Here is a 13,810-nt window from a genome sequence, read left to right on the forward strand (position 1 = left end):
TATTTATCTTCTCCTACAATAATGAGAAAAAATGGAAAAATATAATTTACTCTTTCTTCAAGAAACAAATTTAAATAACTTAAGACAAGATAACAGATTACTATGAGAATTAAAATTGCTTCAAATGTATATGCAAGCTGAGTGGTCTTTATACACACACATTTATATAATAGATACAGATGTGTGCCCTACATATTTTCTTTGTATGAACAAGTATTGCCAAAAACCCCATTCTGGAAAAAAAAAATAACTATGAAAGAATTCATAATTAAAGCAGATTCAAGGACACCCCGTATAAAATATTATTCAGATTCCAAACAATTAAACTGATGGCTGTCCATTTAAGCTGACCTTTTAGATTTTTATTCACAAAGAAAACTAGAAATAAGCATTCTGCATTTTCTCTTTCTTCACAAATGCAGTATTTTTACATTACAAAAGAAAATATGAGAAGCCTATTTAAGAAATAAAATATGCTGGAATGTATAAATGTATTACAGATTACGTAGATTTATCTACTTTTGTTTTATTCTTATATATGTTAAATGGCTATATATACTGGTCCAAAGACCTATTTTAAGAATGAACCAGGCCAAAAAGACAAAGCAGGCATTCATAGTAACTTGTTGCAGTTTATAACTGACATTAAAACAAGACAGGCACATTGTATTGAACTTTGAAAACACTAGTCATCCTACATACACAGTCCATTAAAATAACAGAATAAATTATGAGAGATTATTTAACATACATAGTAAAACCGCAGTTATCAAGACAATATTTATATAATGTACAGGAGATGGTGCAGAGTTGGAAATCTCACTTCCTGATTTGCTAGTTTTAAGATAATTCATTGATTCCCTCACCTGTGTACCTAATGTTAATGATATCATATATTTGACTTGTGTTTATTTTTTAGTGAGTGAGTGTCTCTCACTATGTCTTCTTCTTTTGAGAGGGTAGTGTGCGTTTCCTCCTGCCTGGCTAGTAGCCCTGGGTAGAGGACTGATGCTGTATCATAGGAGCCAAAGTCACGGGAGGATGGAATGCAGGTACTGGCTTGTGATGGCATGCTTGCATGACACATTAATGCCACTGAAACAGTCCTTGGTTTCATAGCTTTCAACCAATAGGGGAAAAAATCTCAATAGAATCAAAGACAGATCCAGAAATAATTATGGATGATCAGGGACACTCTTCAAATATTAACACTATTAACTTGAGTCATTGACAGAATAAGAGAATGTGAATTAATATACATTTTCTGAAGTAAAATAAGTCTATAACTCTAATTACTGTAATTATTTAGCAAGTGAAATTAACCATATTTTCTCCAAATGTCATCTGTTTTAGCAGGGAGTAAGAGGGGCAGAGCTAAAATTTGAGTAAAAATCAGGGACAGTTGAGAGGTATGATTAGGGTTAATCTGATGGTAGAGCTAAAGTGGCACCAAAAATAAACCGGAAGAATATCTGAGTCAAAATGATATTACCCCAATCTACAAAAGAAGGAAACACAGATGAAGTCAAAAATTATTGTTCCATTTGTTTGACCTCCGTTCTTGGCAAAGGTTTGGAGAAGTGTATTATTGACCCCATAAACAGTAGTGGTGAACTGGATTTATTTCAGCATAGTATTCGTAAGGGTAAATCAACCTTGATTAACCTTATAGAATTTTACAAACTGACATCACATTCCCCGAAAAAAGCTATTATAACAGGTGTACTATACCTGGACATAGCCAAGGCTTTTGATTCCCTTATTTATAAAGTTATTCTAAAGGCAATGACTTATGCTGGTATTAATTCTTACATCATAAAGTGAATTATGTCTTGCTTAATTGGGAGAACATAATTGGTTATAATTCTGAGCACTATTTCTGAATCTTTTCAGGTGTCTGTAGGAGTTCCACAGGGTTTATTCCTGGGTCCATTCTGTTTAATATTTTTTTTCTATTTTTCTTAGGGATAAACAATGTTGATCAGTAAATATATGCCAACAGTTTAAAGATGGACTTCATGATCAGAAATTATCATGATGTAAAGATTATTAATAAACATCTATAAGCAATTAGTTCCTGGGATGAATCTATATTTCTGAAATTTAGTACTGATAAATGCTCAGTTATGTACCTTGGCAAGCCCCAGGTTCCTCATCAGATTATTCTTTCATCAGCAGTTTTGAAGGTAGTTGATATTTTTAAGGACCTGGGTTTGATTGCCAACAAGTTTTCTTTTAGTAACCATGTTGATGCAATAAAATGTAAAGCTTTGAGTCCAATTAGAGGTCTGATTAAGAATATCAGCACCAGGGGCATCAGTTGTTTATCACTGATTTATTGTATATACATTTGTCCTAGGTTGGAGTACAGTAGTACATATTTATAATAAGAGTTAGCTTAATAACCTTGAAAGTACAAGCCTAAGTCTTACAAGAACAGGTGTACAGATTTAAATGTATACAGCTTACATTATTGTTAAATGTGGGGTAGAAAACTGCATATATAATATTTTACAACCTATTTTTGCAAGATGGCTTGAATATACATCCTTATCAAGGCAAATTTTCATTGAGGTACAGTTACTTTAAGTTACATATGAGTCCATTTGAAACTAAATTAAGACAGAATTTTTTCAGTATACAGCTTTCAGCACTTTGGAATAAAATACTAGCAAGAATTAGGGATATCCAAAATGTAAGAACATTTAAGCAAGAACTGGAATAAAGAATTAGAAATTTCTTCTACAGTCCTATGCTTGTGGACTCAGTGTTCCTGAGTGGTATTTGACCTGGAGCACTGTAACACTATAACTCATCTTTTGAACTATGACAAATTTAATGCATGAGTGTCCTGCCAGTGCCATCAGAATTAGCAGCAATCTGCTATGTCAGCCATTTTAAGTCTTTAAATGCTCATTTAAATAATTCCAGTTATAATTACAGTAATCACCATTTTCAAAATCAGATTAATTTCAGAATTCAAACAGATCCTTTTCAAGAGTGAGTACCATATTATTCAGCTTAAAGTGTCTATAAAATGGATATTTTTTTAAATCGTTAAGTGCCTTTTCAGCATTTGCAAACTTGATAAGAGAAGGATAAAATATTTTCAACATTTACTTAAACAATTATGAAGCCATATATCAATAAATTTTGTTCTTAGACCATTATCTAAACTTTCTGTTTATTTATACACACACACACACACACACACACACACACACACACACACACACACACACACACACACATATGGGTGTGTTTGTCTTTTTTATGGAGCATACATGACCTTCCTGTTTCTGTGCAGTCTGGTTTTCTCTACACATGGTGTAGGTGAACTGATGATCCTCCACATTGTCAACAGATATGTTATTTGTGTGTGTGTTTTGTGTGTGTGTGTGTGTCCTGTGATAGACTAGTCAAGTGTCTTATTCAGAAATAGTTTCTCTGCCTTGTGCCCGCTGAGTGCTAAAACAGGCTCCATTGTATAAAGCAGGTAGCTGGAGAATTAATGTGTATGTGGTATGTATCTGTGTGTATGTGGACATTTATGCTTTTTATTATTTTCTCTGAATGTTTTTTGATTTTATTTTTAATATTTTAATACATTTCTTTCAAAGCAGATGTGAACAAATTAAAACAAAACATGATGGCATGGCACTTTGAGCACAAAGATTGCTTAGAATACAATCATATACAATATGAGTAGTCTTATAAAAATGTGTCCTATAATTCTTTCATATATTTTAAACAAAACAGTGAATATCATTAAATAAAAACAGGCGCTGAAGACACAAGGTTCTCAACTTCCATGTAACCACAGCAAGGGCTGCTTCATGTACACTGACTTCTTAAATGAATTTATCTGTCGACATATTAATTAAACAAAGCATATGATCTCTTTTTTAGGAGAGACTCAAGGTCTGGGAGAAATTTTGTTAGGACACTGGATAAAATTACCCTACTTTTAAAATTTCCATGGGATCTTTAACACCTATCTAAGCTACAAGCACAGGCAGAAAGTATTTTGGTTGTGTCTTATTGAAAGGACATCACCTCAGAAGTGCAGTACCCCACACACACACACAGCAACACTAGTGTTGTAGTGCAGTGCAGTGTCTTTATTAAAACATGAATGCATGTATGTGGGATGAGTATAGAACCTAGCCTTTTAACCATCCTGGCATCAATGGTGAGTGTACAACCAGCTGAACCACTGACAGCCCTGAGTTACTAGATGGTACTGAATGTGATAAAATGAAAGGGCAAATGGGAAAAAGAAAACATGTTTTGCAGTTGTTCTTCCTTCACAAATGAAAATTTGTTTTGAACACCCACCCAAGAAATAAAATAAAATAAAATCTCTTCCTCTCTTAAAAACATGCTTGATAACTAGAACATGCAGATCCTAAAACAAGGTATTGCTGATTTCTTGTACTGCAGGACCTGTATACCTCATTCATGAATAGTACTGACTTCCAAAAATTAAAGACATTTACATGAATATCAAACTTCTCAAAGTAATTACCAGATTTAAGCGAGACTGAGTAAAGTTTGAGAAAAATCTGTACAGTTCAGAGTATAAGAGGTGTGTTGCCTGATGTCCTACCTCTAGAACCCAGAATCTTGTATTTTACAGATACACACACACGCACACACATGCATATGCTTACATATATACATACATGCACGCACGCACACACACGATCAATCTTATTGTGTATATAGATATATATATATATATATATATATATATATATATATATATATATATATATATAATATATGTGTGTGTGTGTCTTCCCTTTCTTGCTCTGTGGATGTGTGTATGTGTATATGTATTTATATATACACACACATTATTAGCTTACTGTTTTTACATGGTGTCTAAATGCATTGTATTTATTTTTATGCAACTAAAATGTAGTTTGGCAATTAAGTTCACTTACCAGCTTGCAGAGCTATACAGAAGAAGAGAAACAAAGAGGATTCAAACTCATTCATGACTTGGCTTTTGGTAGAGGTCATTTACAAAACAGCCCACTGGCCATCCTTGGATTGCCTTTGGATTCAGGACAGAAAGGAGCTGAAATGCATATCATTCATGAAGACTTCATTCTGCAGATGTTGAGCTTTGCAGGCTTCAGACACAGACACAGTAGTAAGGGTTATTAATTGTAAGATTCAGTGTGCTACTAAAAGACATATACTACAGGAAGCACACATATGACTGTGCATCTCCCGTTAAACCAAAGGAAGCAGCTACCTCTGCAAAGCATCTCAGGAGCAGATGTGCTACTTACTTCATGAATTTGATCTTTTATGTTTCACACAGATTGGCAGTTTACTGATATGTATTATGATGCTAACTGAGTAGACATAGCTCACCAAATTTCCTGTCGCAGATTTGCCGACCACCGAATGAATATATTTCACTGCTGCATGTCTCTTTTTTCAAGAGACTCACAGCCCTAAGATACTGATGTGAAACAGAGCAGGACTGTGCAACCCTAAAACTACCCATCTACAGAGTATTGTGCAATCATTTTTATATCTTCTGGTTTCTCAATAACTTTGTTCATATGGGGACAAAACTCAGTAATTTAAGGCATAGATCCTACAACTGACATTAGTTACTGTTGCTTCAGTTGGGGAAAGTAGACACTGCCAATAAAGTTAAGGACTTTAGCCAAGAATCTACAACACCAAGATTTACTGTCATTTCTAGATTTTTATCCATCCATCCTCAACCCCTTTTCCAATTTTTGCACATGGGTTGGGGCTTCAGCAGTGACGATTATCTAGAGCCAAGGTTTACACCGCCGGGTGGCTAACCCTAGTAGTTCATCCATACCACACACTCACACCTAGAGCCAATTTAGAGTGGCCAGTCCACCTACTGCATGTTTTTGGAATGTGGGAGGGAACCGGAGCTCCCAGAGGGGGCTCATGCAATCATAGGGAGGACATGCCAACTCTGTATAGAAGGCATCCCAGCCAAGAATCGAACTGGGGAACCTCTTGCTGTGAGACAACAATGCTATCCATTGCACTTTTACATCTCCACCAAATCCACAGCAGGAGTAACCATCAATAACTTGGATTTCCTGACAATAGTCTCACTTGGAATCAACAGCACTGGTAGTTTTAAATTTGTTTTACTTCTAAAAGACCTGCAGTATTATAAAGTAACTCAGTACATGCTTCAAATGTACTTCAAGAAAATAGTAGAGCAACAGAGCAGAGAAATTAGGAAGGGACAGAGGGAACTATAAAAGCAGACAATGGATGGTGGAAGCAGTAAAAGTGATAACCATCATATCCAGAGCTATCACCCATTTTTTTTTCTTTTTATGGGGTGAGAGTACAACTGTAGTGTGATTTTTCATCCAGGAAGCCATCAGAAGGTTTTTCTTTTTAGTCCAGTCATTCCCCTGTCCATGTCTGCAAGATTATGAGGGTTGGACATGCTACAGAATGTGTGAAGAACTGTCATCTGCTTCTACAAGGGATAATACCCACCTCCATCATAAATGCAGTCACCTACTTCCATTTGCAGAACACTTAGCATAGTGCACACCTAGGGGCAGATGTTCCTAACCCTCTCCCTTCGATGGGGCAAGCAAACTCTGCCATATCACACCTTTTTGTTGTGGGAGGGGGAGTGCAGGAACTAAATTCCCTGCTAGTGTGAGGATATTAACCCTCAGTTTCAGTGGTATCCGTAGGTGCTGATCCTTCTTTTAGGCTTGGCATCCAAGTGCAGGAAGGGCTTTCAGTACTGTTAAAGCTGTCCTTCTGTAACACACATAGAGGCTAAATTCTATTGGGAGAAGTACATTTATTGATAACAGATGTGGAAAGAAAATGTAGTTGACTCCTAAGGTATTGCTGCTTCAGTATGGAAATAAACATGTTCTTACTTATCCAGTGACCATAAACAAACTTGTACTGGAGAAAAATGGATATAGTCAATTGTTTATTGAGCCAGTTAAGATTAAATGCCCATAAAATGCCAGTTGACTGATTAATCATTATGCCAGACAATTTTAATCAGTGAATAGTTAGATGTGCTCAAAGGACATGACTTGGAAGAAAATCTGTTAGGCCAATAAACCAGCAACCACTGCATTAAAAGTGAACATTCCCCTGAAAGCCAACCTCAACATCAATGCCTGAGGTGGTCTGCAGAGATAACCTGTGGGTTCTAGGCCTTGGCCCCAGCCTGCCCACTGCCCAGTTAAGTGTAAATATACATTAGTCCACATCTCTTTTGGGCTCCCATGCCACTGGAGGGTGGCCAAAGCCTGCCCAACTGAAAATGGGTAGATTATTCAAGCCCATGCCATCTCCCACCAGGTCCCCCTACATGTTTAGCTTTCCAATTCTTACTTGCTGGAAATGTGAAAACCTGAAAAAAAACACTTGGGGAAAAAACAAGAAATTTCTTCCTAGTCTCTAGTGTGATCATCCTTAAGGGACAACAAGTTGGACCATAACCTCCATAATCATAGGATGATAGGAATTACAGACAGGGAGTCTAGAAGACCATATGCACCTTACCATTGTCCACCCTCCTGTCATACCCTTTATCTCTAGAAGGGCAAAGTAGATTAGTCTAGGGGTGAATTTCTGAGAACCCACCAATTTTCAAGGTTTGTTCTGAAGAATGCAAGGGTGTCACTTTGCTTAAGATACAGAGGCAATTTATTCCATAGATAGGGTAAATGTTGGGTATTAACTCTGTCCCCTCAGCAGGTTTTATTTCTGTGTTGATGGATATTTAAGTCAGTTTTGCTGGAGAAAAAGTCATGAGTTCTGATATTTGTTAGCTGTTGTTTTTTAAAGAGATGCGGGAGATTAAGGAAGGATTGGGTCCATTTCTCTCAACCCCTTACTTAACAAATTCTGGACAAAGCCAAAAATAATCTGGAAGGGGGCAAAAATACAAAATCAGGGAGAGATTTTGAATAATACTCTTATAAGCTAAGAACCTGAAGGATATGTGCTCAAATGTCTGTCTTAAATACTATAGTGACTTCTGTACTCAACGATTTGCTGGAAAACCACAACTTTTATGAGGCAAAAATCTGGCTATTCTGTGAAATTCTGCACAGTTGAAAGGTATGATTTGGTTCCTAATGGCACAGAATGCAAGACATAGATCTCAATTGTAAAACCTATAAAAGGCTAGGTATAAGGATATAGCTTCAAGCCTCTCATGAGGGTCTTTAGGCTAGTAATCATTTTAGTTAACTCATTACATCTGAGTGATGTCTCCAGGTGCATCTGCAGTTAACTCCTAGTGAAGCTTGTAGGCATCAAATATTGTTTGTTCATATTTGCATCAATAATTCCAAAACCATGCTATGTATAAGGTTTTAAAAGATTTCATCTTAAAGCTTACACGGTGGCAAACTCAACTACATTAATATTTGACCTCTGTCTAGTGCAAGTAAAAATATATTAACTGTTTCTTTTATGATATTAATTGGTATAGATATAATTTTCACTTTTTTCTAAATATCTCAACAACCAAATAACACAGACTGAATTCCTTAGCCTCGTATGAAAGCTCTCAGCTAGATGAATAAAGTGATGCTAACAGTATGTGTGTATCTTGAGTGGTTGCTGAGATCTTCTAAGTTATTTACAAAATATTACAAACATAATAGTTACTGTGTTTAGTGTGACTTATAAAATTCAGTTTAAGACCTAGAACCTGAAGAATAGTACCACTGAAAAAACAGTTTGTGCTGAAGGGTTTGCCATTCATACTTCTTTCATAATCCCTATGGTTCCGAGATATGAACATTTGTTCGAAATGTGAGAGCATAATTTGATTCTGTCAAAAGACTTAGGCTTCGCCCATTGGAAGTTACAATTCAAACTTCCTGAGCTCCATTGGAAAGAATGAGTTAAGAACTTCCTGGGTCTTTCCAATTGCTTGATGTGCCTTGAAAGATACATGTCAAAGGATGCATTATACTCTGAGTGGCCTAATTAGGGGGACATACAGAGGGCTGATAACTTATTTTGACCATGATGATATATATCTAGATATCAGTGCTGCCAAGTAGAAGGATTCTTTAACCACTGTCAGTACAAGATAGTTGCAGAAGAGGTAGTTGTTGGCCCAGATGCCAAGACCCCCTGATTAGTTTGTCAGCTTGGAGTGGGGTACTGGCCATACCAGAAGTAGAGAGAGAGAGAGAGAGAGAGAGACAGTTGTTTACCAGTTTGATAATACTGCATTTATTTGTAATTAATTGTAGTACTTTTTCTGCACACCATTGGTTTGTAAAGGTGTGTTATTACTGTAATGATTTGGTATCAGAGGGTGATTTTACAGTAATACCTAATTTGCAGTCATATTCAAACTAGGTTAACTACTTCTGGGTTTATGATTTGGAGGTCAGAGAAGTATATGCCAAAAAGTAGGGGTACTAGCCCTGAAGTACAATGATAGTTAACCTTCAAACTTTCTGAGAAGGCACCTGCAATCTTAAATATGTGTGTTCTACCTTTCATCCCGTTTGCTGTCCACCTCACCACATAAGAAGCCACTTCTAGTGCCATTAACTTATTAACAATACCACTGTGGGGCATGGTATTGAATGCTGTGATGATAGTAGGTATGGCCAGCCATGCCAGGAGAAATAGGGCATTGGATTTGTAACATAGGCCAGCACAAATAACTGGAATTTTGTAAATAATTATATGTCATTTGTATATCAAACTGATTTGTACAGATGCTTCTCTTGAAAAAGTATTTGTGAGTTTGCTTGTGTTAGAATGTATCAGCAATGTCCCTGCTGGAAAGAAAAGAAATGTACATGCATTATTGCAACTGAATTAAATGTTTATGTTTCAACAGAGGATATGGAAGTGAAGAGGTTAATCTTAATCCACCTGACTTTGCAAAATATTCTTGAAATTAAATTACTTTATGGATTAAAACATAAAGATGTTGTTGTCTTTCGGCTTTTCCCGGTTAGGGTTCGCCACAGCGGAACTCCGGTCCACTAATGATTGGCATTAGATTTTCACGAACGCCAAGGTGTCAGCTCGACGTCCAACCTTCAACGAAGGCACGTCCATTAATGCATGTCTTTCCAACGCCCACCCAACTGCAGGGAGGACATGCAGACTCCACACAGAAGGCACTCCAGCAAAGAATCGAACGGGAGAACCTCTTGCTGTGAGGCAAAAATGCTTTGCCTTGGCATTATTATCCCACAGTTTTGAATGGAGCCAGAGATGCAATGTCTGTCCTAGAGAATAGTTGATATCTCCTGTAGGAAGAGTGAAATGATTTTATGGTTTTATGACTTCCAGGAGATCTGAGCAAAGCTTTATCTGTGTGAGTGGTAACACATAGGTGCTAAAATCCTGTCAGCTTCAAGTGTTGGTGATAGCATGGGAACCAGAAGTCAGATGAGCAGATGAGATGTCATTGTGTAATCAACTCTGAAATAATATTTAGATATTATATTAAAAAGTCTCTCAGTCAGACTGGGCAGTCTGTTCTTGGAAACCTGACTTGAAAGACTATCACCCACATCATCTTGTCTTGTGGTAGTAAGTAACTTAACTAGGGAACAGTAATTCTTTTAGTTTAGTCAGGAAAATATAGTGAGGTTAGAAGCACTGTTTTTCTATAACTGTGTGAAACTTTCCATCAGTGTTAATTTTAATATTCCCCATGACTGAAACTTTGGTGTTTACTGTAAACAGATATTTAGTATGTTCTTATTCTTTTATTCTTTATTATTAAATATATTTAAATTTTTCATTGTGGCTGGTCCTTTTTTAGAAAATAGTTAACTTTGAGAGAAATTGCATATATTTGTTTTGTGATAATTCTGTCCACTCCTAAAAGCCTTGCTGCTATTCAAACTACCATTTGTATTAATATTGATTTCACTCAGTATAATTGGGTACCCTTGTAAGAGCCTTAGGTAGCTGACTTTGTAGTGCCTGGTGGCAGTGATAACTACCTTATAGTCTGGGCAGAAGGGGCATAGCTGGTAAGCCTGTGCCAGCCTTTCCCAGGTGTGTGTGTGTGTGTGTGTGTGTGTGTGTGTGTGTGTGTGTGTGTGTGTGTGTGTGTGTGCAAATAAAATCTCAAATTGTGTATGTCAGCTACTTGGAGCAGAGACATGAAGCACTTTTTTCACAGAGAGAGTGGAGAAGGACTTGGCTTGGACACTTAGCTGAGGACTTAACTCTGAAGCTGTGCCAATGGGTAGTCTTACTGGTGACCTGGAAGGAAACATATAGAGAAATCCAGACTACGGACTTACTGTGTTCCCTGTGTGCTTCTAAGGGAAATTTTGTTTGATGCAGAGAGGTCTGCATCTGAAAATATTAAGTGTATCCATTTGTATTCCAAGTGAACGTCCCTCTCCAGTGTCAGTAATTACCAGCCCAGCATGGGGACATCAGAAATACTTTGGACAAATCCAGATAGGCTGCATGGACAGAATGACCACTATCTACTGCCTATCTTGAACAAGTTTATTAAAATGAGTCAACATGATATCCCCGTGACAAACCCAGACAGCTGGGAATCTAGCTGTTGGAGGTTTGTGATATCATAGTTTAAAAAGTCAGTCACAATGCATTCCATGGCCTTGCAAATTATGCTACTTAGGCTAATAGGGCTATAGTTTATGGGGTCTATGGTAGGGACACTGTTATGAGGGGCATCATAAAAGAAGCCCTCCACACTTCTGGAACATACCTTGTCACTAAGTTTAGTTTAAACAAGTTCAGGATGGGTTCCACAAGGGCATGTTAGACATTGTTTAGTACGAAAGCAGTTAAATTATCTGGACCCTTGAAAATAGTATTTTTGGTTTTAGAGATTACTGTCAGGACATGTGCTGTAAAGACCTTAGAAGTGTGATGGATTCAGGGATTTGAGGTGTTTTAATTACTATGTTGAGGATAAAGTTGGTACTGAATTTATCTAATATTATATTAACTATGTTGTTATGGTCAGAGAGGGAGGTGCCCTTTTGGATTAGGTCAGTTACTACTGCGTGTTATGCCTTAGTTGCCTAATGTTTCTAAAGAAATGTAATCTGCATGAATGGATGGGCAGTTCTGAGTACAGCCCATGTCTGTCCTCTCAAGCCCTCACTGAAAGGGGTCAAAGCTAGGAATAAACTAGTCATGCAATGGGAGCCTATGATTGGGTTATGGCTAGTCTACAAATGGTCTTCTGGATCAACAGCCTAGTACTGACCTACATATTTGTAAATGTCCTTGGCTTCAGATGCTCGTTTCAGCTTGCATTTGGTGTTAGTAGCCTTTAGTTCCTTGTTAATCTTTTTGATGTAGTATTCAATATGGGGAGATTTAGATTTGTTATAGGACTTTGGAAATCTTTTTTCAAAGGTGGCTTGTTTTGAAATTTCCCATTATATTTGGTTCTAGTACAGCCAGCCAAATCTAAACATTTAGGTGGGAGTAGAAATCCACTGCTTAAGTAGCAGCTGGGACCACACTGGAAGTGTGATATTACAAGCAAATTTTGAGAGTTAGAATTTGAGTTGGTCACTCTGTTTAAAATCCTTAACTTCAGAAATGTTGAGTGCATAGTTGTTTGTAACTTTAAGGAAAATGTCACAAATCTCTGGTTCGATTTAATCAAGGATGGAGACACTAGGTTAAATCTAACCACAGATTTATGTATACTCATTGTTACAAAGAAGGATAAGCCAGTGCTTTTTTTTATGTTCTTCCTGCTGTTCTTGTACTGGAAAGCTTTAAATCCTAGCCAACTTGTCTTATAAAGACTACCCTGACTCTTACCTATTTATTCAGCCTTCCCACCTCCTACCTACCTTGCCTACATCCTATACTACGCTTTTCCTACTCCACCAGTTCTCCTTCTGTTATGCAGTGTATTTCACTGATGGAAATCCACTGGTTCTTCAATGCCTTTGGATGTAAGTAAACATACATGCATGTTCATATTTATAAATAACGTCAAATAATCAAGTTCTATTAAACAAAATAATCACAAACACAAATATTGGAAAATAACTGCCACAGCCATGCATTTATTGGGTCAATTAAGACAAAATTTCAGTCAAATGTCATTAGGCTGATTAATCATGATATCAATAAATGATTACAAAAGATTGTATAAAAAAATGTGCTGAAAAAGACTAGAACTTAGAAATCAACAACCATCTCATGTAAAGCAGTCCCCTGAAAATTACCTCATCCAGGCCCAATAACTGAAGGGATCTGTGAAACCAGCCTACAGGTCCCAGGACTTGGCTCCAGCCTGCCCACTACCCATTCAAGTATACAAGGGTCCATCCCTCTGTCAGGACTCCACACCACTGTCTGATACCTGAAGGAAAGGGGACAGACTGTCCAGGCCTATGCTCCCTCCTACCATGCCACCCTAAAAATTTAGGCTTAAATGTTTGCCTTTTCACCACAGGCGATTAATCTTTCACCCTTCCACTAAGCACATCTGAGAGCATTTTAACAAGCTCATCCATGTAAATTTTGTACAAACACTAATACGCTCAACTCCAATAAATGAATCCTGTCCCATTTTTCATTGTTTTCTGGGTGTTGAACTGCTTCCTTGAATGGGTCAGCCCCTCTAGGCCAGCAGCCATTTTTCCAGGGAGACTTGATTTGATATTGCTTTTGACTGGGAAGGATGGCTGGGATTCTGAGGAAATTTCCCTAATCTTTTCATGTGATTATATTTCTAGCACAAGAGCTGTATGACAGTAACCACAGCAATCAAAGGTGGATTCTCTATTTACTTTTGAGA

General features: G+C 37.1%; 1 protein-coding gene across 8 annotated transcripts in view; it reads right to left on the reverse strand.

Moving 5' to 3' along the window:
• Positions 1-5,297, reverse strand: part of LOC122809420 (hepatocyte cell adhesion molecule-like) — a 358,687-nt gene extending 353,390 nt beyond the window's left edge. For all 8 annotated transcript variants that reach the window (XM_044080912.1, XM_044080909.1, XM_044080911.1 and 5 more), the window contains exon 1: positions 4,950-5,297. In XM_044080912.1, coding sequence (XP_043936847.1) covers positions 4,950-5,028 — 79 coding nt within the window. In that variant the 5' untranslated portion in view covers positions 5,029-5,297. The remainder of the gene's footprint in view (positions 1-4,949) is intronic.
• Between the last annotated feature and the right edge of the window lie 8,513 nt (positions 5,298-13,810).

This window comes from Protopterus annectens, chromosome 8.part0 (genome assembly GCF_019279795.1).
Source record: "Protopterus annectens isolate FY-2018-M chromosome 8.part0, PAN1.0, whole genome shotgun sequence".
In the NCBI taxonomy this organism is placed as follows: domain Eukaryota; kingdom Metazoa; phylum Chordata; order Ceratodontiformes; family Protopteridae; genus Protopterus; species Protopterus annectens.